Below are 22,553 nucleotides of genomic sequence, written 5' to 3' on the forward strand. Positions count from 1 at the left end.
GTGTCCACCTGGATGCGAAAGGGCACGCCCTTCTCTCCGCCATGCTTCCTGGGGGTGAACTCGGTGCTGATGCAGTTCACCTGGGGAAAAAAAACCGAGAAGGGTAAAACAAAAAGGCAAAAAACAAACAAAACACCTGATGTGTGTGTGGCGTGCGGCGGGGGGTTTTTCACCTGGATGAACACGGAGGCGTTCTTGACGGGATCCCAGAGGAACTCGATGGTGTTGAGGTGCAGAGGGTGCGACCGAGGCTCCACTATCCCCACTGACAACGGGATGTCTGCCAACAAGGGTTTTTTTTTTTTTATTATTTATTCTTCTAATCATGACAACAACCAATTTGGCTTTTCGGTTCTTCTCGTCAAAAATATTCATGCAAAAAGGTGACATTTATTGAATTAAGTGCGTGTCCCGACGTAAATCCAATACGTGTTGAATTATGTTGAACTGCAAGTCGATATAAAACGGCGAATAGTCTAAAGCAGGGGCGTCAAACTGATTTCAGTCGAGGGGCCACAGCAACCTGATCTGACCTCTGGAGGGCCAACAAGTCAAACGTCACATGTTAAACTGCAGATATGGACAAATGTCAAAGTCTTTCCTTCTTTTGATCCTTTTGTAACTGCAAGAATTTGCCAGTCTATTCTGAAATATACATATTAAAGGAAATCAAGATATTATTATATTTGCAAAAAAAAAAAACCCTCAGTCACCTGTATCTGGATATCGTATTTTTATTCAGGATTAAAACAATTTGTCATCATCTGGAAAAAATGTTGAGTTTACGTGTCTCAAGTATCAATTCACATAAATTGGACACCTTTATTGTGAAAGGTGTTGCGTTATGTGACCTCCACAGATTGCATTAATGTCGGGGGTCAAATTCTGACCAAGGGCGGTTTTAAATGTCATTTTTGCCAATCTGGTGTTTTTAGATCAGCCTCTGTCAGTTTTCATATTTATACTTTAAAATAAAATCCCATGACGGCTGGATTAGCTCGTCTAGCGGGCCGGTTCTGGCCCCCGGGCCTCATGTTTGACACCCCTGGTCTAGTGCCTCTGAAGGCCGCGGAGCAACCGTGGACTTTCCGTAGCTCACCGATGTCCAGGATTCGGTCACCGGGTCGGTTCCACCTCCAGCCCTCCAGCTGCTGGTGCTCCACGTACTGCAGTCGCCGGTCGTGAAACACCACGCGTACTATGCTCTGTGAAGAGGGCGGGATCGGGGGTCAGGGGGTCAGGGGGTCACCACAGGCGCACGCCACAGCCGACCGGAGAGCCTCGTTTCATTGCGGCTCCTTCAAAGTTCACAGATTTCACAAGTCGCGTTTTCCCGGCGCAAAAAAAAAAAACGTAAAGGCACCGCGGTCGAGGAACAACATGTCGTCTGAATGACGCTTCTCATTAAATTCATGGAACCGACAATCAACAAAAGGGCAGAAAATTATACATACATACTTTTTAAAAAAAATTTTGGGACCTATTTTCAAATTATCTCATGGCAAAAAAAAAAACAGATAAGATGGAATAAACACCTGAAAACTGATCGAAAATTATGTTAATTTTGTCATTTTCAGCTTTATGACGTTGTTTCTTTTAAGTGACGATGAGCAGGGAAAGATTTTTTTAAAAAAATGTAAGTTTCGACTGCGTCTCGCACGCAGAACTCGACAATATTGCAATAGAAATAAAATATCACAAGACGGAACGACGTCACTACGGTTTGTTGCCAGAATCCTTTTCCTTGGAATATTAAAAAAGTATACCCAGAAAAAGGTTTCGCAACGGGAGATCCACTATCTGCAATAATGAGCAACATTTTTAATGGAAGATGTGTCGGCTGCGACGCAGACATTACTAGTTGAGAGCATAAACTTGAAAACGATCGCGGATTTCTCAGAACTTCTTGGTTCTGAATAGAAGGACGAGTGGGTCTTTCCATTGAAGCACAAAGAGGCGCCAATGAAATTTTACCAACCACAACCTACAAGCTTCTTTTAGCTTCCATTTTGAGCAACAAGGCCGTTTATTTTGTCTCCATACAACGCGACACTCATTGTACCCAAAGTCCCACGAGGCTTTTTAATGGAAATGGAACCGCATGATGAGACGAGTTCTTTAAAGAAGGACGTCAGAGGCTCCCACCCCGTACGAAGAACCCACGTTGCCGGGACATCCGACCACCAGTGGAAGCTCGCGGCGGCGGCGGGAACGTTTCACTCATGAGCGAGCGCCACAAGTCAAATTGCTGTGGGTCCAACACGTCATGTGTTTGCTCGCACGCCAGCTGTCCCCGTTCCCGCGTTACCAGGATGCTTCGGCCGCCGTGACGGGGCGAAGCAGCGGCAGGCTGACAACGCAGGCAGGTGGGGGGGATGGGGATGTGGGTGGGGGGATGGGGATGGGGGGTGGGGGCTATCAGTATTTATCCAGCAAACCCACAAAACTCGAAGTGAACAAGTTTCACCTGATGAAATGTTCAAGAAAACATCGGAATCAAGACAAAAAAAAGTCTTGATACAAGCTACGAACTAGAACGGGCACACAGCAGAGCGCATACCTTCATCCAACGCGTTTTTGTCACCATGGAAACCAATGGATTTACAAGATTATTCAATCCACCACGCCACTCCTCACACATTTCGCAGTTTCCGCGTGAGCCGACACTACAGCGCCGCCACCGGCTCAGGACATTGAAGGAAACACGAGTTTTCTTTGAGGGGCCGTTAGCGGTCACTCGCATGTTAGCCATTAGCTCATATGGCTAGCCTGTCGTGAAGCAAGTGAGAAACGCTGAGCTCGGGACACAGATTAAACCACTACCCCAGTGGATGTGCTCACATCCGCTGCTTCTGGATACTTGCTGAGAGCTCCGGAGAGGAGCTAGCAGTATGCTAGCAGGCGGCTAATGGCAGCTTCCGCGCCATGGTCCCGTTTTTGGCGTGTTGGTTTGTTCTCTGTGCAGAAGCGAGACCTTTAAAAGAAGTATATTTTAAATAGGAACTCTGGTGGCGTAACTTTAAAGGAGCTTGAGTCTTCCTGTGCTGCAGAAGGGTCAGATCAGATTAATCACGATGATAGATTAATCCACGACGGCGCGTTAATCTTGACAGCCCTAATTTTAGACGTCATATTTATGATGCATTCCTCTTCTTGGATGCAATTTCAGACCTTGAAAACACCTCTTTAAAACAGCTTTGATAGTGGAACACTTCTTATACAAAAAAGACTTTGACTGAAACTCCGAGTCGGCACATGTTCACTGCGGTTGTCTGGAGCAGTTTTTCTGCACACGTGCGAGTCGACTGGCAGTAACAATGGATGAGCCGTACGTTCAACATTTCTGACACCATCGTCAGCATACGTGGAGTCTTGTTTCGTACACGCAGCAGATGCAAACACAATTTAAAAGGAGCTTGAATGTTCCAGTACTGTTCTGTGTGGCTTAAAGACTTGTATCGTAGCAAATCATGGCGTTATCTGCGTATTTGCATTGGACACGTTTGCCTCATTTCCACTGCACAGACCAATCGTCTGGCCCGTTAGAAATATTTCACTGGCCGTATGAAACCTCCGTTGTCGTTTATGTACTTCGCTTTGCACTCGTTTTGGGCTTTTTAGTAGCCACAAAAAAAAGAAAAAAAAAAACAGCACAAAGAGGAGTACGTAAACAACAACAGAGGATTCATACAAACAATGAAATATTTAAGTAGTTCAGGCATGTTGAGAGTGACGTAAATCACTGACCAATCAATTCGCTCCTCCTTATCCGTTGTGTGGTGCTCGGTACCCAAACAGGAAGGTAACGGGAAAAAAAAAAAATCGTAACCCTTCGTTACGGTTCTTCCGCAATTTTTTTGCAGCGGGAACCCGAACAGAACACATTGTGTGCAGTGGAAACGGAGCCGTGGCGCCAAATGTTCCTGGAACCAGCGTTGGAACATCAAAGAAGGATCAAAGAAGAAAGTAGAAGAAGAAGATGATAGATGTGTATCTGTGTGTGAGAGAGAGAGAGTGTGTGTGTGAGAGTGTGTGTTAAACGGGGAACGGTAAAGGTGAGACTGGGTGATGGTACCGAGCTCTCCGAGGTCGACACCCCCGCCCCCCGAAGTGGAAGGTTTGAGGGACCCGCCTCGAACCGGTAGAGCAGAGAGGAGGAGAAGAAAGAGGCAAGAGGTCACATGGGTAGTCAACAAAAAACAAACAAAACAAACAAACAAACAAACAAAAAATACAGACAAACAGAATACCTTAACACCTACCTTCACATATTTGCTGCTTATATCTGTATACTCCACTAGTTTTCTGTTAAGCATACGGATTTCGTAGGACTGACCTACATTTTAAAACATTAAGAAAAATCTGATTAAAATTGAAAACTGGGAGGGGAAAAAAAAAAATGAAATCAGTCAATCAGAAAAGATAGAATCAAATTAGAAACCTTGAAAGCCAGCCGCGAGAGAACTGTTCAGATCAGATGTAAAAAAAAAAAAAAAAAACATTAGGCGTCAATAACGAACGAGGACCTGGAGCAGATCCAACTCCCCCGGCGCAATTAACTTCTGATCAACACATCGCACACGTTTTATTTATTTATTTATTTATTGTTTGTATTTTAACTCCAAATTACAGCAGAGCAGAGAAGCAGAGCGGTTACCAAAGTTCACCAGGAGACAGAAGAGAACAGGACGAACGTAACGAGAGAAAAGAAACACAATGAACAGTGAAGACCGGCGGAGAGAAGCTCATGTTGTAAACGTTTCCTGTGTCACATTATTCACATTGTGAAGAGGTGGAACGTCTTTTATGGTTAAAAAAACCCAAAACAAAGCGATTTTACACCTGGGAAAGATTTTTCTCTTTATTTTAACACGGTTTTACCCAATTAAATAATATTTATCTCTCAAACTTTACAACTGTTCAAAACTTTAGGGATCCCGCTGCAATAAGAGCTGCAGTTTTTTGGGTTTTTTTTGGCCCAGCTGGAGGATTTTATCTTGAAATACAGCTTAATGCTTTTATGTTCAGTCTGTTTGTTTCGCTTTTGTTTCGCTGCTCAGCAAATTTATCGTGATGAAAAACATGGAAAGAGTAAAGGAAGATTGTGCTCGTCACAAGAATTGCCTGATTAAGAAATTTAAAAAAAATTAAGAAAATCTATTGATTGACAGCTTGAGTCACTTCATGGCACAGAGCAGGAGTCAGAAGAAAAACGTAGAAAAAAAAATAAACAAACAGTTTGACCTTTAACTTGCTAATTTTTTTATTATTTCTTAAAAATTATGACGAGAAAGTATCACGATGACTTCTGCCGTCTGAGGTTCTCTACTGCCCCCTGGAGGCCACATTTTACATTTGATTTTTAATTCTTTTTTTAAGATAATCAAGAATGTATAAGATTTAGACACGTTAGCAGCTCTTTTCAGTCATTTTAATGATTTTGCAGTAGTTTTATTTGAGCGTTTTCTCTAATTTGTGCCATCTTTCATGAAATATTGAATTCCTTTCTTTACAAAAATAATTTGTTTAATTTAACAAGGGTTAGCTATCTGAAACCAAACAGTCATGAGCTGCGGGAAGATTCCAGATGACAACTGACTGAACTTCCCCGTTTCCGTAACACATTTGTCTCTTAAGTCTTCCGGAAACGGCGCGATTTTCGCCCCTCGGCGTCATCAAAGCCTTCACGCTGTTCACGAGATTAATTTAAATACCAATATTGCCCGACTATTGCACCTGAATATTAGCCATACCAACCAAATTCAAAAAGGTAAAAAAAAAAGAAAAAAAAAAAGGGCGGATTTACGTGATGCACCTGAACGCATCATTGGCTTGACGCTTATTTAACACGTAAAAATCCAGAAATTAGCCGCGTCATTGTTTAAGCTGCAGGGTTCAAATTCTGGCTTATAGTCCAGGAATTACGGTAATGATTTTTTGACAGGAAGTCTGTATCAGCGCGATTTGTTTGATTTGGTCGGGGGGGGAAATAAAGAAATAAAAGGGGCTTCGTTTTGCTTCCAGGGTCAACGAGGTGTTTGTGCACATGTGATGTCAGAGGGACTGGAGACGTGACAACATGAGCTCCTCCACCCGTCGTCCACCTCACGCGCTGCAGGCGGAGTCGTTACCTTGGTTCAGGTACGTCAGCGTCTCGTCCTGCCGCTTGACGGCCGGTGAGGTGGCGGCACACAGCTCGTAGTGTAAGGGCGTCCGGGCATTGCTCTGGGCGTCGCTCCGGGCCTTCAGCCGGGCTTCCTCGCTCTTCAGGAATGGAGCCAGGGCTTCTCTGGGGGGAGGAGGAGGTGGGGGGGACAAGGAGGCTGAACCACTGCTCTCCAAAATGGGAGACAGTTGGATATTCTCGGGAAAAAGTGTTTCGTTTCTGCAGAAATAAGTGTAATGCGTTTTCTTCTGACCTCAGTAAGGAAGAGACACTGAAAGAGAAAAAATTCAAAGGTAGATAAAAAAAAAATAAAAAATCATCATGCTTTGAGAGAAAAGTCAAAAATCAATGTTGAGATTTTTTTTCACGGAGGACAAAACATTTTTAAATCAAGGTTGAGAATTTATTTTTCACAAAGAAAAAAAAATCCTCTGAAAAAAAAGTCTAAGATTTATTTATCAAATTTTTTTTTTTTTTTATACAAACTGGAGAAATGATTCTTCTCCGGTCCATCCCTCATCATTTGTGAGGATGTCTAAATAAACATATTAAGTAACGTGCGCTGGTTTAAACTTCATTTCAAAGTGCATGATGGAAAAAAGAAAAAAATCTCGACATTGAATTTTGACTTTTTTCTTGATTGAATTTTTTTTTCTTCTTTAAAACCTCCGAATTTTTACTTCTTTATTTGGCCCAACACTCTTCTATACACCTTCACACCGAGTGGAACAAGAAACCTTACATCAACTGCTTAGAAAATAAAAATTAGATTCTATGCTTTTATTTTCCATTTTTCAAGACGTCAAGCACAGTTTCCAAAAATAACTTCTTTTTTTTTTAGATATTTCTCTTTTGATTTTATTTCAATGACGAATATGTTAAATATGGATGATTGTTAACGTGTATTGGTTTATTTACGCCCTTTTGACTGCTCATACTTCCACCAGTTTTATTTCTCTTTATTTGTTTGAATGTTTTTTTTTTGTATATATATATTTGTGATGATTGCATGCTTAGCCACCGCTAGAGTTTGTAAACGTCCAATTAAAAATAAAAATAAAAAAAAAAGACAATATTTTACCGGGGTTCTCTGCCTCGCGCAGCGCGAGACTCCTGCTTTACCTGATGAACCCAGCGGAGTGCTGGTGGTGGTAGGACTCGGGCTGCGGGCAGAACAGCATGTTTTCCCTGCGTCTTCTTCTTGGTTCTGGACGGAGACACTCTGGACAGGACACCACCCCCGGAGGACGGAGACACTCAGGACAGGACGCCCCCGGCTGCAGCTCGAGAGGTTTTGCGATCCGGCGGCTCGCCGCCCGCCTCTTATAGATGAGACGGACTAGACTAGGCTCGTCATCAGTGACGTCGTCCACCCAGAGGGCTGGGGAGCGCGTGTGGCGTGCACGCACCTCGGATGACCTCTGAGGGGGGAGAACGTCACGAAAAAACTCTCGTGGAAATGGCCCCGATCGTTCGTGCTGCGTTGTTTGTGTGTATTTTTTTTTTTTTAAAGATACAAGTTAAAAAGTTATGAGTTAAAAATAAAACCGGAAGTAAAAAAAAACCCAAAAGGTTGGAGCTTAAAAACCAAAGCTGCAAAAAACGACAATTATTTCAGCAAGAACTTAAGATTTACCTCTTTAAAAGTGCTACAGTATTCAGCTTTTAAATGTTTTCACGTTTTCTCATTGGTTCAAAAATGTATTCTAAGCTTATTTCTCGAAATCCAGCTTTTTCTTGATTTTTTCCTCCATTTGAATCTTAGACAATAGGAGCTGCATTCAGAATCTGCTGTGTCTTGTGTGAGCTGGACTGGCTCTGCCCACACAGGAGGAAGTACTTCCTCTCGTGGCGCCATGTGCCAGAGCAGAGCTGCCTGATTGTGGGAGGAGTCAAAAGGGGAGGAGCCTCCATGTTGCCGTGGCGAGTGGGGTGGAGGAGGACACACACACACACACACTGTCTCACACACACACACACACACACACTTGGGTTTCGCCGCCACAAAGCCGGAGCAAGAAGACAAATGAGTTCTCGGTTTATTTTCTTGAGCAAACGGTTTCTTTACATCATCATCATCATGAGCAAACCGGACGAGGGTTGTTTGGATGTTGAACAGAAACAAAAAAGCTTCTGGAGAGTTTCCTTGTGAGAACCAAATAAAAATCAAATAAAATATATAAATACAGATTTTAATCTTACATGAGCGACGGAGACGGTGGGGAGGGGTGGGGGGGACAGTTTGGACATGCATAGTGAGCAGCTGGAGGGATGGAAATAGTGTGGGGGGGTGGAGGGTGTGTGTGTGGAAGGGGGGTGGGGGGGGGGGGGGCTTTACATGAGAACATGGAAATCCTGTACATTCATTTACTTAAATACACGAATCCTCCAAAGAGCGTCTAATAACTAAAAAGTTCCACAATCAGCAGTCCGGCATGTAAAATACTAATAAATCAGATTAATCCGACAGAGTTAATGTACCGGTGGGAGGGGGGGGGGGTGCACGTTCCTGATCAGCAGACATAATTTGAGAACCAAACAATTAAAGCTTTTTTTTTTTTTTCTTCTTCTTCTAAAAACTAATTTCCTCCCTGAATACTGAGACAAACAAAAAGCTCCAATCAGCAGCAGGTTCACACAACAATCCCGGACACACGTGACAATGTTTACAAGTGCACTTGAAACGGCTAAAAGACCCCCCCACCCCGCCGGACCCCCCCAAGAGCAGCGTGCCGCCGGCGCCCCCGGCATTACATGCAATCTTGTTTCGCTGAACGTGCAAAAAAAAATGATGATGATAGCTGATGTTTTTTTGTTTTTGCCTGAAACACAAGTGTATGTACAAAAAAAAAAATCCAGCTGTTTGTGTGTGTGTGTGCGTGTGTGTGTGTGTCTGTGTCTGTGTGTGTGTGTGTGTGTGTGTGTGTTCGCTCTCTCAGCCGTCGTGCAGGTTTCACAGTTTCCTCTTCAATGTCTCTCTCCATATTTACAAAATCCGGAGCGAATTCCGAAAAAAATCCCGACCACGCCCCCTTCCACAGGCTCCGCCCCCCACTTAAAAAAAAAAAAAAAAAAAAAAAAGAATCGTCAGCTTTTTACCGCGGCTTCAGCGTCTGTACCTAAACACCTGCACACTCAGGATTGTCAGTCATGTATCGCGTCATGTCAGTACCTGGTGGGAGTTAAGATTTCAAAATAAAAGTTACAATCGGGAACTTTGAGACAACCCGTGATCATTGTCAAACTTCTTCTTCTTTTTTTTTCCGTACCACCTGTAACGTGTGAACTGATAACCATCACTGGGCCAGCCAAATGACACTTCTTCCCAAATGAAAGGCGAGTGGATGATTGGATCCAGGAGGAAGTGCTGCTCCGCTCCTCCAGCTGAAAACAAACACTGTGGCTACATTCAGACTGCAGAGCCAAGGGGGGGGACCGGGGGGGGGGGGGGGGGGGGTGGGGGGTTCAGGGGTCGGGGTCATTAGCTGTGTGAAGAGACATCCGAGGAGCTGCTGCTGTTGCTGTTGGTGGTCTGGGCACGTTTGATGTACAGGTTCAGTAACTTCATCTGCAAACATGAAGGAAATGTATTAACATTATTATTATCATTATTATTATAAAGACGAACTGACATTACGAAAGAAGCTTTGATGCGAAATAGTGCGGCGATATGATGGAAGAGGATTAGGGCCTTTAAAAGTCAGAATTCTGAGTTTAAAAGTCAAGAATTCTGAGTTTAAAAGTCAGAATTCTGAGTTTAAAAGTCAGAATTCTGAGAAACAATGTCAGAATTCTAAGTTTAAAATTCAGAATTCTGAGTTTAAAAGTCAGAATTCGGAGAAAAATGCCAGAATTCTGAGTTTAAATGTCGGAATTCTGAGTTTAAAAGTCAGAATTCTGAGTTTAAAAGTCAGAATTCAGAGCAAAATGACAAAATTCTTAGTTTAAAAGTCAGAATTGTGAGAAAAATGTCAGAATTCTGAGTTTAAAAGTCAGAATTCTGAGAAAAATGCCAGAATTCTGAAAAAAGTCAGAACTCAGGTTTTTTTCCCCACAATGGTCTTGATCCTCTTCCATAATTATATGTGAGGTTTTTTTTTGTTTAATTTTTAAAACTCAAGTGCGACTTATCGTCTGCGTGGTACAGTTGATCTCAGGTTGGAGGGGAAGGTTCTTCCAGTCAGGAGAACCTGACCCTCAGACCTGAACTTTACATAACTCAATGACCCCGTTTCTTTTTTTTGGTGTTTTTTTTTTTTTTTTTTTTGGTAAATTGGCCAGCCGGCTGGAACCGGTTTGGAAATACCAACCTGGGAAGAAGATAAGGCTCTGTGTCTGCTGAGGAGCTTTAACCCAGTGTGTGTGTGTGTGCGTGCGCATTTGTGTGTGTGTGTGTCGCTTGTCACTACCTTGCTGCCCGTGAGCTGTGCCAGGTGGGGTTTGAGCTCCTCTCCAATCACAGCGTAGATCGCCACCAGACAGAACACGCTGGCCTTGCGAACGCTGCTCTCGGTGTTGTCGTAGCCCTGCGGAGTTGGGGGGGAGAGAGAGAGAGGGAGGGAGAGAGGGAGGGAGAGAGAGAGCGGAACATCAGGCGCCACGCACACGCAGCCCGTGCGCGCACGCACACACACGCCGGGGGTCAGCAGGAACGTGGGAGGAGCCGGCGAGAGTGCAGAGTACACGCAAACACTTTCAGGGACAAATAAGGCAAATAAGTCCCAGTTGTCCAAATATGAACATTGTCCAAATAAGCCTGTTTGCCGGCCGCGGCCACGTTTCTGCCCCGCCGAGAAACTTTGCTCAGGTGTTTTCTGCTAAAACGGCCCCAATTCCAACACGGCGTTTCACACAGACAACGCAAAAAAAACATCAAACTCTTAAAGAGCTTTTTTTTTTTCTACAGAAAATGAAAGACTCGGGTGGTTTAATTCAAAGCGAGGGACGTGGTGTGTTTAAATAATCTATTCTCGCATTTCATGTCTTCAACGAACTGAAATGAAAGATTAAAAGCAGCGTGGAATTTATTAAAAAAAGTGTTTTTAAAGCTGGTGTTTCTTAGATTCGCTTCCACGTTCATCCTGATATTAACCACGGGGATGAAGACCGTTTGAGGATGATTTAAAAAATGTTTTTAAATGTTCAACATCTTGTGAAGAGCGAAGAGCCAGAGTCGTTCTTAAGACCGCCGATCCAATACAAATAAAACCTGAGCCCAGAAAAAGAGCCCTCTACAGGTAGAAGGACCCAAAAAAAGTACCTCATACGGTGGCCTGGAAGTGCAAAACTTCATAAAACACTACCGCATCTAAAAAAAACGCCACAAAATAGAGCCAATTTTCTATCATTATTATTGTATCTATGAGAAACCAGACAGTCATTGAGTGCAGTAGAACAGGAATCTTCAACCAAATGTAAAACAATCTATGAACCTATGAATCTATGGACACGTTTCCATTGCACTTAAGTTCACTGACCACTAGATGTCCTCCTCGAGCACCGTGCGTCATTAAAGCCTCAAATAACGAACCATCAAAGCTTCAATAGAGCCTCGACCGGACGCAATGAGGACGGAACATCTTGTGTCTTAACTGTGGAAGACGGTCTCTTGTCCGTGGGTCAATGAGCAGGATCGACTTCCCGTTAGAGACAAACCGTGCTTCTGTCCAATCAGCGACGAGAGTGTCGTCCAATCAGTGAGATCAAAGCTTCATGTTGGAGCTGTAATGTGCACATCTGTACGCATGTCTCTCCAGGCAGCGTCAGACACACCATGTAGTTTGAAATGTGACCCAGCAGAGGGCGTTTTAACGTCGTCAAGCTGACTTGCCGACCCGTCAAGAAACAAAGCTAAAGCTAACATGTTGCTTTGCTGCGTGCGAGGATGGTAAGAGTACAAAGTGACGGGGTAAAGATAAAACTCTGGTCACTCGGTAAAAAAGCTGCACGGACCAAAAGACATCACGATAACTGGCAGTTCCACTGACCAGACGCCCCCTGGTGGCCACGTATAGAATCTTTTGAAGCCCCTCAATAGAGCGTAGGGTAGATAACTCTAACGCTGTGAATGTTTGGTGTCTGGAGTGATGATGTTGTTGTGGACCTGCAGCAGTCCAGGGATGATGTCGGGCAGCAGCTGCAGCAACGAGTCCTTGGCGATGCGTTCGATGACTTTGGTCTGCATCTTGATGGCCGCCAGGTTGATGGGGTAGTCGGCCGTCTGCACGATGGGGCACAGCACCTTGATGCACTGCTCCGGGTGGATGGAGCCGGCCAGGGTGGAGGCCGCCTCCTCGGCTGCGCGCACCACCTGGCAAACAAACACACACACACACCAGTTTGTCCGAGTTAAGCCTGCGATGATCCCCGCGACCGACAAAGGCTGTTCAGCGTGAGAATCGAGGAGAGCCGAGCACAACAAGTCCAACCTTTGACCCCTGACTCAGAGAATAAACAGGTCAGAGGTCAATGTCACTCTGAGTTACAGTGAGCGGGACAACTTGACCCTTCTAAGCGTTTTTTGAGCAGATCGGTGTCGGCGTTAATGGCGTCAATCATTCCGCTGCGCGACTTTCAGGTAAATCGAATCTGTGTTGGGAGTGTTTTGAGAAAGATCCAGATGTTGTGACTCCGTCAGAGGCTAGCATGTTGGGAGTGTTTCGAGATTAAGCCAAAACTACTGCAGGTTAAAACTATTAGGCCCGATTGCGGTTCGCGGAATTTCTCCCAACATCCAAAAATAAACACCCCTTGACCTTTGAACCCAATTGCCTCCCAGAATTTTACGCAACCATCCTTGGATAGAGTATCCCTGAAAATTTCGTGCAATTTTGGTGAAAAGTTGGTCAGATATAATACGGCGCCTTGACTTGACCGTTTGGCGGGGGGAGTCGTACCTCCTTGTGAGAGTCTTTGTGAGCCTCCAGCGTCTTCATGATGGTCAGCTCGGCGTAGTTCTTGAAGCGGGCCGGCTGGTTCCTCAGGATCTCCTTCAGCACCCGCAGAGCCAGAGTCCGAATGGTGTGCTGCAGAAGAAGAAGTGCAGGTGTCAGTGCAAACGGGGGAAGTTGGACGGAAGCCCCCCCCCCCCCCCCCCCCCCCGGGGACGGAGGACGTACGTCTTTGTCGCTCAGCGTCTCCAGCAGGAGGAGCAGGATGGTCTTGAAGTGTTCGTCCCACACGGCCAGGTTGTCCTCCCGCGTGATCTTCAGCAGCTCCACCAGGGCGCCTTTCCTCTCCTCCGACCGCTCGTTGTGATTGGACAGCTCCTTCAGCAGGTCAGCCACCAGGTCCGAGTGGTCCTGGTGGCCGACTGCTCCAGGGGGCGACAGAGACGCGTGGACGACTTCATTATTACATCCAGAGGCAAATACAGTTAAAAAAAAGTCACTTTGAAAATAAGAGCTGCACAAAAGTTAAAAGGATTTTTCATTTTTCCTCCATTTAATCAACAGGAAGAAATTGAAGGTAAAACTTTACTATTTTATGAAACGGATTAGTTTCTGTGTTGTGGGTGTGAATGAAAAATTAAGCGAAGTAAAACAAATCTAGAATCGGGACATTTTCAGGTAACACGCGCTCTCATTTTTCATGAGCTGAACTCAAAAGATCAAAGACTTTATCGGAGTCCATATTTCTCTCAATGATCATCCACAAATTTGTCAAAGGCAAACTTGTGAACACTATTTGAGAGAAACGGGCTTTAAATGTGAGCAAAAACAATTATTTTGAATTATTTTATATCGATCAACAAGATTTCAAAATAAAAGGATTTTAAAAATTTTTTTGCCCCCCCTTAAATTGGAAGGTGTTCAGCTATAAATGACTCCATGATATGAGACAGAGGGTTGGTGGTGGTGGTGGAGGTGGAGGCGGGATGGAGGTGTCCGTGAACACACAGGGTGGGTTACAAAGAGCGACTTTCGAGGGGTCGGAGGTTTTACCGGGAGCAAAGACCTTTGGGAGCGTCATCTTGTTCTCGCCGCTTTCCTGACGTCGGCCTGTGTGTGTGTTGGAGGAGGGGGGGTGGGGGGGCGATGACAACAATAAGTGAAACAGACAGAAGACAAGACAGGACGGTTCACTCATGATAAACTGTAGGGAATGTAGATGATGTGGAGGGGGGGGGCACGGGGGGTTTAAAGTGACACTCACAGTCGCGGAACTGCTCCACGTCGTCGTCGAACACCGCCTCCTTCAGGGCGCTCTTGTCGTACGCGCAGATGCTCTCGCCGTAGCCGTACGGCGCGAACTCCCGGCCCCGGGGCCCCGAGAAGGGGCGCGGCGACGGCGTGTTCAGCAGCGACGTCTTGTTGTCCAGGGCGGTGCGGCCCCCCTCCACCGAGTCCAGGCCCAGGCGGGCGTCGGGCAGCGGGGACGAGGCCACGCCCTCTCGGCCCGCCTGCGCCACAGAGAGTCGGAGTTTCAGGACGAAACTAAAATACCTTACGACCTTCGTCCGGGTCAACGGACCATGACCTTCTCTGGATTAAAAAGACGAACCGCGACGGACCAAAAGTACGTTTTCCCATATATTTCCCCCCACGGAATCTAAACATGCGGGTCACTCACGGCGTCGTCCCTCTTGCCCTCCCGCCTGACGGGCTCGTTCAGGTCCTCCTGGCTCCGGTAGCTGAAGCTCTGGATGGCCTCGGTGACGCCGCGCAGCGAGCTGTAGATCTCCTCCGAGTTCATGTTCTCCGTGTCGTACTCCATCATGCTGAGGCGGGGAATGGAGAGCGGAAAATGGAGGAGTTGATACCGAATGGGTGGGAGGGGGTGAGAGGGGGTGGAACGGGGGACCCTGTCCACACGACAACGCTGTTTCATGCAACCGCATCATTTTACGCCGACGATGACGTCACTGCCGTGTCTTCTCCGCATCGATTTGCAGAGTTACAGCGCCACCTATAAGCCTGGCAGATGTACTACATCGCTTTTTTGTTTTTTTTTTGTAAATACTTCCTGCGTCGTTGCCGTGTGGATGGAAAACTTTTCTTTCTCTTTTTTTATTGCTCGTGTAGACAGGGGCCATGACACAGCATTGGGGGGGGGGTTAAAGCTTTAAAGGCCTAGTGAAATGTAAAACGCTACTTTGCAAAAAACGATAGTTGGGCTACTACTTCTAAGGTTCCTCCGACTCTGCCCCACCACTGTTGTCGCATAACAAAGTTATTTGAATTTTGAATCTTCAGCCGAGGAAGTCGGGGGAATCCTTCTTCGTGAGCGTGACGTCAAGAGTTGTGCAGATCTCCATCTGTTGTGTTTATATCGGCTTGTTTCCCTCTTAAATATCAAAGTTTTAACAGTGCTTTGAAGTTATAGTCGGCGTTTTATGAGCCTTGACGAAAGATTGAGCCTGGAAGAAACCGAGAGAGGAGACAAGGAGCACAGGCGGAGGGAGAGGCTAGCCGTTAGCTCGCGCGGCTAGCCGCTAGCTCGGGCAGAACGACCCATTCTGTCTTCTTCATCAATCACTGGGTTTGAAATGCCCGATGATGATGAAATATCGTTAAATTCAGCCTCTTCGTCGTCTCTGAACTCCATAATGTAAACACAACTTGGGCGTGTGCACAACTCGTGATGTCACTCGATTATTGTCAGAAGCTCCGCCCAGCAGCGGAAATAGCACTGTTTATCGGCTATTTTCTCGCAGATTGCCGTGTTTTAACATTTTACCCTCGGGGCCAGTTGGCATAAAAAATGTGCCTAGAAGCGACAGCCAGAGTGTTTTGGAGGTGGAATCTTCATTTCACTAGGACTTTTAACAGACGCTAAAGAATTGCTGGATTCTAAACACGGGGTCCGCCGGGGTTACCTGGGTGAGTACGCTCTGCGCAGGGCCCTGAGGGAGGGGGCGGCAGGGGTGGAGTTAGACGGAGGAGGAGGAGGAGGAGGAAGAGGGGCGGCGGGGGGGTGCTTTGAAAGTCCGTCCACACCCCAACCCCATAACCGACTGTTGGCACAGCGCGGCCAGGAGGAGGGGGGGGGGGGGGGGGGGGGGGCGATGAGGGGGGGGATTGACAAGCATGTGGGAGGAGTGAAGAGAGAGAGAGAAAAGAGAAAGGAGTCTGAGCGTTGAGGGTTAGTCTGGATGAGAGAGAGGAGGACGGACGGCAGGGATGTGCAAAGTGCAGGACCAGGAGACTTGTTTTCTGGGGGGTCATTTTTTGCCGTTTTTGCAATTTGTTAATGAAGAAGCTAACCTGAAGAAAAGTTTTCACAAAAACTTAGTTGCACTCATGAAGTGTCCTTTATAATTTAGATTTTTTTTTTGTATTTAGAGCAATTTTAGTGGTTTTTTCCAATTATTTCCAATAGATTATATCCGTTTCAGCCATTTAATGCATCTTGGCTATTTCATTTTGATTTTTATAGCCACTTTTTTTAAAGCAATTTCTAATGGTTTCAACAATCCAAGCATTATTTTCTTTTAACCTCCCTTTGTTATTATTATTATTTTTTTTCCCTTTCTCCTATCTTCTATTTTCATTTTCTACTTTTTTTTATCAGTGCTGTTTCAAGAAATGAAGCCATTTTTCACAAATAATGTAGTATGAACTTAAAAGAAGAGCCACATGTGCCTCCATTTAGAGCAATCTGGGTTTTTTTTTTTTTTTACGAAATTCTAAGGAAGACCCACAACTGGGCCCAATATTTATAGTAGTTATCCCTCTAATGAAGTAAAACTAAACTAATCTCAACGTGGAGATTATTAAATACATACATTTTGATTTGAATACGCTTCATTTAAAGCAGCTCTGTTCACTTGAGGTTAACTCAATAGCTTGATGCTTTAATGTGGCCCACAAAAACCACCAATTAAATTAAGTTGAGCAGGCCACCTCGTTGCTATGAAAGAATTAATTTGCTTTTTATTCGTCTATTTTATCTTTGCACTGTTTTTAATAATCGTTAAAGCACTTTGTATTACTTCACAGTATAAAAAAGTGCTATATAAATAAAGATTGATTGAAAGAAGCATCATCAGGGAGTAGAATTATCTAGAAGAGGTGGGGGGGGTTTTTTGGGGTGCAATTCACTGGATTTCACATATCGTCATTGTAAATTGGCTCCTCCAGGTGAAACTGTGCCGTGTGTGGAAAGACGTTGGACGCCTACCTGGGCGACAGGCCGCCGTGGGAGCAGTTTGTGGGCGAGGTGAGGGGGCTGGTTCTGCTGGCGGCGTGGCGCGGCGGGGTCCGGCCCACGGTGTTGCAAGGTGAACCCTGCGAGGCAAAGACATGGAGTCGAGTCCCAGTGGTGTGTGTGTGTGTGTGCAGTGTGTGTGTGTGTGTGTAGCAGACCCACCATGCTGCTGCCGGTGTTGCTGGAGTTCTTCAGGTGGTTGTGCAGCAGCTTGGTGGCGCCGTCCTGGAAGGTCTTGGGCAGCGCTCCCAGCAGCATGGTGAACTCCGGCGTGTTGAGCTCAAACATGCAGATGAGCACCACCTGAGCCGCCTGGGGGGGGTGAGGGGTGGGGGTGGGGGTGGGGGGGCCACAGGGTTGCTCAGGTTCACTGGGTTTCTCCTTCAAACTGAATTACATCTTGAAAACGCGGTTTCTTTAGACATCTCTGTGTTCAGATCTGATGTACTGCTTCCTTCGGATTAATAAAGGAACTGATTAAGCTCAATAATAATAATAATAATAATAATAATAGGGAATTTGAATGGTTCAAAGTGGGGCATGAGCTCCTCCACTCTTGCCATTGAAGGTTTGAAAATAGAGCTTCAGTCAATGTGGACAGAATTGTTTGTTTTCACTGCCATCAGTGGTTCATGTAAAAAAACTAAAAGTTTGATGTGTTGAGAAAAAATGTGCTTAAATTGCTGAAACTGCCAAAATGCCATATTAAAATTCCCCCACCCCCAAAGCAAATTTTTTTTTTATAAAAACCCAAAACCGGGCCAGTTAGGTCAGAAAAACAACTAAAATTGCAAAAATGCTAAAAGAACTACGACACTCAAAAACGATAAAGACGCTAAAAATGTAGTCTGAAATTGCTAAAATGGCTGAACAAAAGCGATTAATCTTTTTGAGTCGTTTAAAATCGTAGCTTGGCTTCAAGTCCTCAATAGTGAAAATTATTTTAATATCTGCTCCTTTCCAACTTGATAGTGGAAAGAAAAAGAAAAACAACACAAGTAATATGTTATTAAAAGCTTTTGTGTTGGCCACCGCCTCTGAAACCATTAAAAGCCACTCCACCGTGTGCAGCCGGTGCACCAATGAATCCCTTCGCCTGTGAAAGAAACTCGTTAAAAGGCATTTTGAAAACATCATTCGGCGGGGAAAAAAAACAACCTTCCAGGCAGTCGACACATCAAGTCTGAAACATGCAAGTGAGTTCAGGGAGTCTGACGGACACGGAGCGCCGGGTCGCCTCAAATCAGGACCGACCGTCACTGGCTGGACTAATATAGACCGTTACCGTATTCTCCAGACTAGAAGTCGCACCAGGCATGACATGTTTCAAGAAAAGTAGAATGTATCCCTTCATCCTTTTTACTTTAAATTACGCTGTGGATATTTTTTTTTTTTGCGCCATCACTCAAATAGAATTGTTATTCAGTGGTACTGTAGCGGCTTTCTGTTGTCACACACTGACATCTAGTGGCCACAGATGGTATGTACTGTATATTTACCTTCGCCAACGAAGTTTTCGTCAGTGTGTATTTATTTATTGGTTTGTCTGTACATATCTTACCAACTTTTTGCAAAAACCTATTAAAACTAGAACTTCATGGAGGAATAAATGCAACTTAAACTTGTTATTTTTGTCTTCATGACACATTTTCTGACAGCTGCAACTTATAGTCTGGGAAATATGGCAGTGGTTTTAGTTGGGGGAGTTTCGGAGCCTTTTTAACAGATTTCCCAGACTATAAATCACACCTTTTAAGAAGTTTGGCTGGTCGTGTGACTTATATACTGGCACAGACCATGTAGGACTATTTCTCTAGTGCAGTCAAGTTAAATATAGTAAATACAGTGACATCTAGTGGTCACAAGCTGTATGTACCAGGACATTTCAATATAAAAGTCCTATGACCACTGAAATAAACAAGAGTGACTTATAGTCTGGGAAATACGGTAAACTAGCATGTCATAGAATCTAAGAAAAGTCCTGATGAGCCAGAATGAGTCACGTTACACTTTAAGAATGACATCTTGGACCAGCGGTGAACCCTCCTCGACGTTTGTCCTCTCCGTCTCTGAATGTGAAGACGTCTAACAGTGCGTGGGCGGAAATAGACGGGAACGCGGTTAACTGTTGCCGTTACACGAAAACGCGAACATTTATTTATCATGCTTGTCGTATCTATGTGCTCAATATGCACGTCACTAAAGACTGAACTGAGATCATTCATTTTAAAAAGGAAGGAAAAAGCTGATTAATCGTAATTAACACACTTAAAAGTTTTTTTGATTGACCGACAGGAACAGCTGCAATTTTACCGTCTCTAAAAATGAGCCCGCGGTTCCCTTGACTGGTGGTGAAAAAAAAAACTCCAAGTGCTCCAGCAAGACTAGTGAGATCTGTGACGAGCACGCGGGATCTGAGCAGCATGCGGGTGAGTGACAGGTCAGTTAGTTGGCGTCCACAGAGGGGACGGGTTAGGCAGTCCATCCACAGTTCACACAAAGAGCTACGTCTACGTCCAACCTGGAGCTCAGCCGGCAGGCGGGTGATCAGTTTGCAAGGCAACGCAATTCTCTTCGTTCGGAAAGCAAAACTGGTGAGTCCACTGGCGCTTTTCCACGAGTTCCTGCTCGCCGCTGACGCTTTTCCTACTACGTGAAAACTCGCTCACAAACAGAGACGCACGAAATTAAACTACGCCAAATAAACTGGTCTCCCCGTTAACTGGTGACCGGCTTCTTTGCACGTCTCTCTTTTCAACAGCAGACGTTTAAAGACCCGTAGCTGTTCCGGCAAACGCATTTCCATTAAAGTCTAAAGCAGGGGGGTCAAAGTGATTTCAGTTGAGGGGCCACATCAACCTGATCGGACCTCTGGAGGCCCAACAAGTCAAACATAATATGTTAAACTGCAGATATGGACAAATGTCAAAGTCTTTCCTTCTTTTGATCCTTTTGTAACTGTAACAATTTGCCAGTCTATTCTGAAATATACATATTAAAGGAAATCAAGATATTAGTATATTTGCAAAAACAAACCCCTCGGTCACCTGTATCTGGACATCGTATTTTTATTCAGGATTAAAACAATCTGTCATCATCTGGACATTTTTTTGAGTTTACGTGTCTAAAGTATCACTTCACATACATTGGACACCTTTATTGTGAAAGGCATTGCGTTATTTTGCATTAATTAATTCTGACCAAGGGCGGTTTTGAATGTCATTTTTGCCAATCTCGTGTTTTAAGATCAGCCTCTGTCAGTTTTCATATTTATACTTAAAAAAAATGTTTGACACATGTTTGACACCCCTGGTGTAAAGTATCGTACCGTTTTGTTTGTCTTATTTTAACTTCGACTGGCAGGAGGCACCAGTTAACAGGGGCACCGTTGAAACCGAAACACCAGTGAAGCACGATCGCAACAATCCACGTCAGGTAATTTTATTAATAATTATATATTAATTTATTATTTGAGCTAATATCCACTGTATGTTCGCGCCGAATCATATCGGGGGTGACCGTCGTGATAAAACGACGGCGGTCGAGTGGAGTCGGGGCGAGCGGGTACCGGTGGAAAAGCGCCACGCGAGAGCTGGGAGGTTAGGGTACGGCGTGCTCGGGAGGCGTTGTGGCGTCGGGCCTCGGGTGCTTGAGCCTCTACCTGCTTACACCTCTCCTCCTGGGGGCCCTCAGCGGCCACAGAGGGGCCCGGGCTGGACCTGCCAGCCGGCTCCTCGCTCACCCAGCTATGGAGGGTCTGGGACACAGAACGGGCGTTACAGGGCGTTACAGGGCGTTACGGCTCCTCCTTCGAGAAACCACACAACCACCGGCGAAGGTGTTGCCTTTCCCAACGGTGACGGACTTTAAAGACGGATAAAATCATAATTCCGGGGGGGGATTTGGGTCCGCTGTGAACCCGGGGCCCTCTGAGGGGGACTGACCGTACCTTCCTGACGTCCGAACTCTTGGGCTCGGTGGTCCAGGTGATGATGCGCGACACCGCCAGGCGAGTCTCGCTGGAGTTGATGAAGTCCGTGGGGTCCATGTGCTGCGCCAGGGACTCGATGTACTTCAGGATGGCCACTTTCACCTGAGGACACGTCGGGCCACGGTCACCACAGCGTCGCCGGGGGAGGGGATCGCGAGCTGCCCCCCCCCCCCCTCGGACGGGTTCTCACCTTGAGGTTTGGCGTCTGCGTCTGATCCACGATGAACCTCATCAAGATGTTGAACTGCTGGTCGAACGGGAAGGACTCCCTAACACACACACAGAGGAAACATTCCAACACTTAATTGGCGAGCGTGTCTGAATTGTAGCAGCGTTTCCACTGTTCACCTTGGAAATTCGAGATTCCTCGTTACCGAAAATGTCACTTTCTTCTTGAATGAATGAATGAATGAATGAATGAATGAATGAATGAATGGTTTATTTCGGTCCCCAGGCAACGTTTTCAAATATACACAGTCCTCTTAAGTTGTAGTTGTTTTCTCTTAATTTAAAAACATTTTGAATAGCTGTGGGAAGACTTTTATTCTTTATTCGAAATAGTATTTCTAATGTTTTTTAAATATACTATATCTTTAAATTTTAATGTGCAAGAGGCTATAAATAGTTTATGAGTATTTTCTCTATAGGAAGCTTTATTTATTATTCAAATAGTTCTTTTCTGGAGTTTAATGATAGGGTCTGAATTATCAGAATAATAAATAATTCTAATAATAAATAACTCTAATTCTCATTCTCCATAAGAACAGTTCTTGTTCTTATGGAGAATGAATCGGCCTATCCCCAGGTGGCCCCATCCAGGGTGGGGAGTTCTAAACCCTCACCCAATGAGCACTATGGAAACCAGAGCTAAGCGCCCGGCCCAATAAGCCCTCGTGGCTTGGAAGGGGGTTTAGTTTTTCAGTTTCCCCCCCCCCCCCACACATGTGAAAAGACAGTAGAGGAGCGGAGACCTGGTGATGTCCAGGGCCTTCTGGACCTTGGCCTGCACCGAGCCCAGCAGGTCGGCGCCCATCTTCTTCAGCAGCTGCGTGAGCAGCACGAAGAGCCAGTCCTGCAGGTCCTCCCGGTGCACCGTGACGAAGTCCACCAGGGTCTCCAGGAACATGCTGAACACCTGAAGCACGGGGGGAGGAGAAAGCTCAGACGTCTCGCCGAAAGGATCGACGTTTCGATTCTCGGACCGGGGAGAATGGAGAGAAATCCCACTTACTCTCTGATGTTAGATCC

At 45.4% G+C, this 22,553-nt stretch overlaps 2 protein-coding genes across 2 annotated transcripts in view; both read right to left on the reverse strand.

Moving 5' to 3' along the window:
• Positions 1–7,347, reverse strand: part of LOC308131386 (transcription factor CP2-like protein 1) — a gene marked incomplete at both ends in the record, with an annotated part of 10,639 nt that extends 3,292 nt beyond the window's left edge. Inside the window, 6 exons of the mRNA XM_080498114.1 lie at positions 9–80; positions 174–280; positions 1,100–1,205; positions 4,263–4,336; positions 6,132–6,289; positions 7,289–7,347. Coding sequence (XP_080354240.1) covers positions 9–80; positions 174–280; positions 1,100–1,205; positions 4,263–4,336; positions 6,132–6,289; positions 7,289–7,347 — 576 coding nt within the window. The remainder of the gene's footprint in view (positions 1–8; positions 81–173; positions 281–1,099; positions 1,206–4,262; positions 4,337–6,131; positions 6,290–7,288) is intronic.
• Positions 7,348–8,188: 841 nt separating this feature from the next.
• The window catches only part of LOC308131618 (CLIP-associating protein 1-like), a gene marked incomplete at its 5' end in the record, with an annotated part of 74,829 nt that continues 60,464 nt past the window's right edge, over positions 8,189–22,553 (reverse strand). The window contains 13 exon segments of the mRNA XM_080498405.1: positions 8,189–9,734; positions 10,576–10,692; positions 12,270–12,476; positions 13,063–13,191; positions 13,285–13,467; positions 14,298–14,567; positions 14,738–14,885; positions 15,984–16,121; positions 17,288–17,394; positions 17,477–17,626; positions 21,264–21,407; positions 21,496–21,574; positions 22,277–22,500. Of these exon segments, the coding sequence (XP_080354531.1) occupies positions 9,648–9,734; positions 10,576–10,692; positions 12,270–12,476; positions 13,063–13,191; positions 13,285–13,467; positions 14,298–14,567; positions 14,738–14,885; positions 15,984–16,121; positions 17,288–17,394; positions 17,477–17,626; positions 21,264–21,407; positions 21,496–21,574; positions 22,277–22,500 (1,983 nt within the window). The 3' untranslated portion in view covers positions 8,189–9,647.

The sequence above is a fragment of the Blennius ocellaris genome, assembly GCF_963422515.1.
Source record: "Blennius ocellaris genome assembly, chromosome: 6".
NCBI classification, from domain to species: domain Eukaryota; kingdom Metazoa; phylum Chordata; class Actinopteri; order Blenniiformes; family Blenniidae; genus Blennius; species Blennius ocellaris.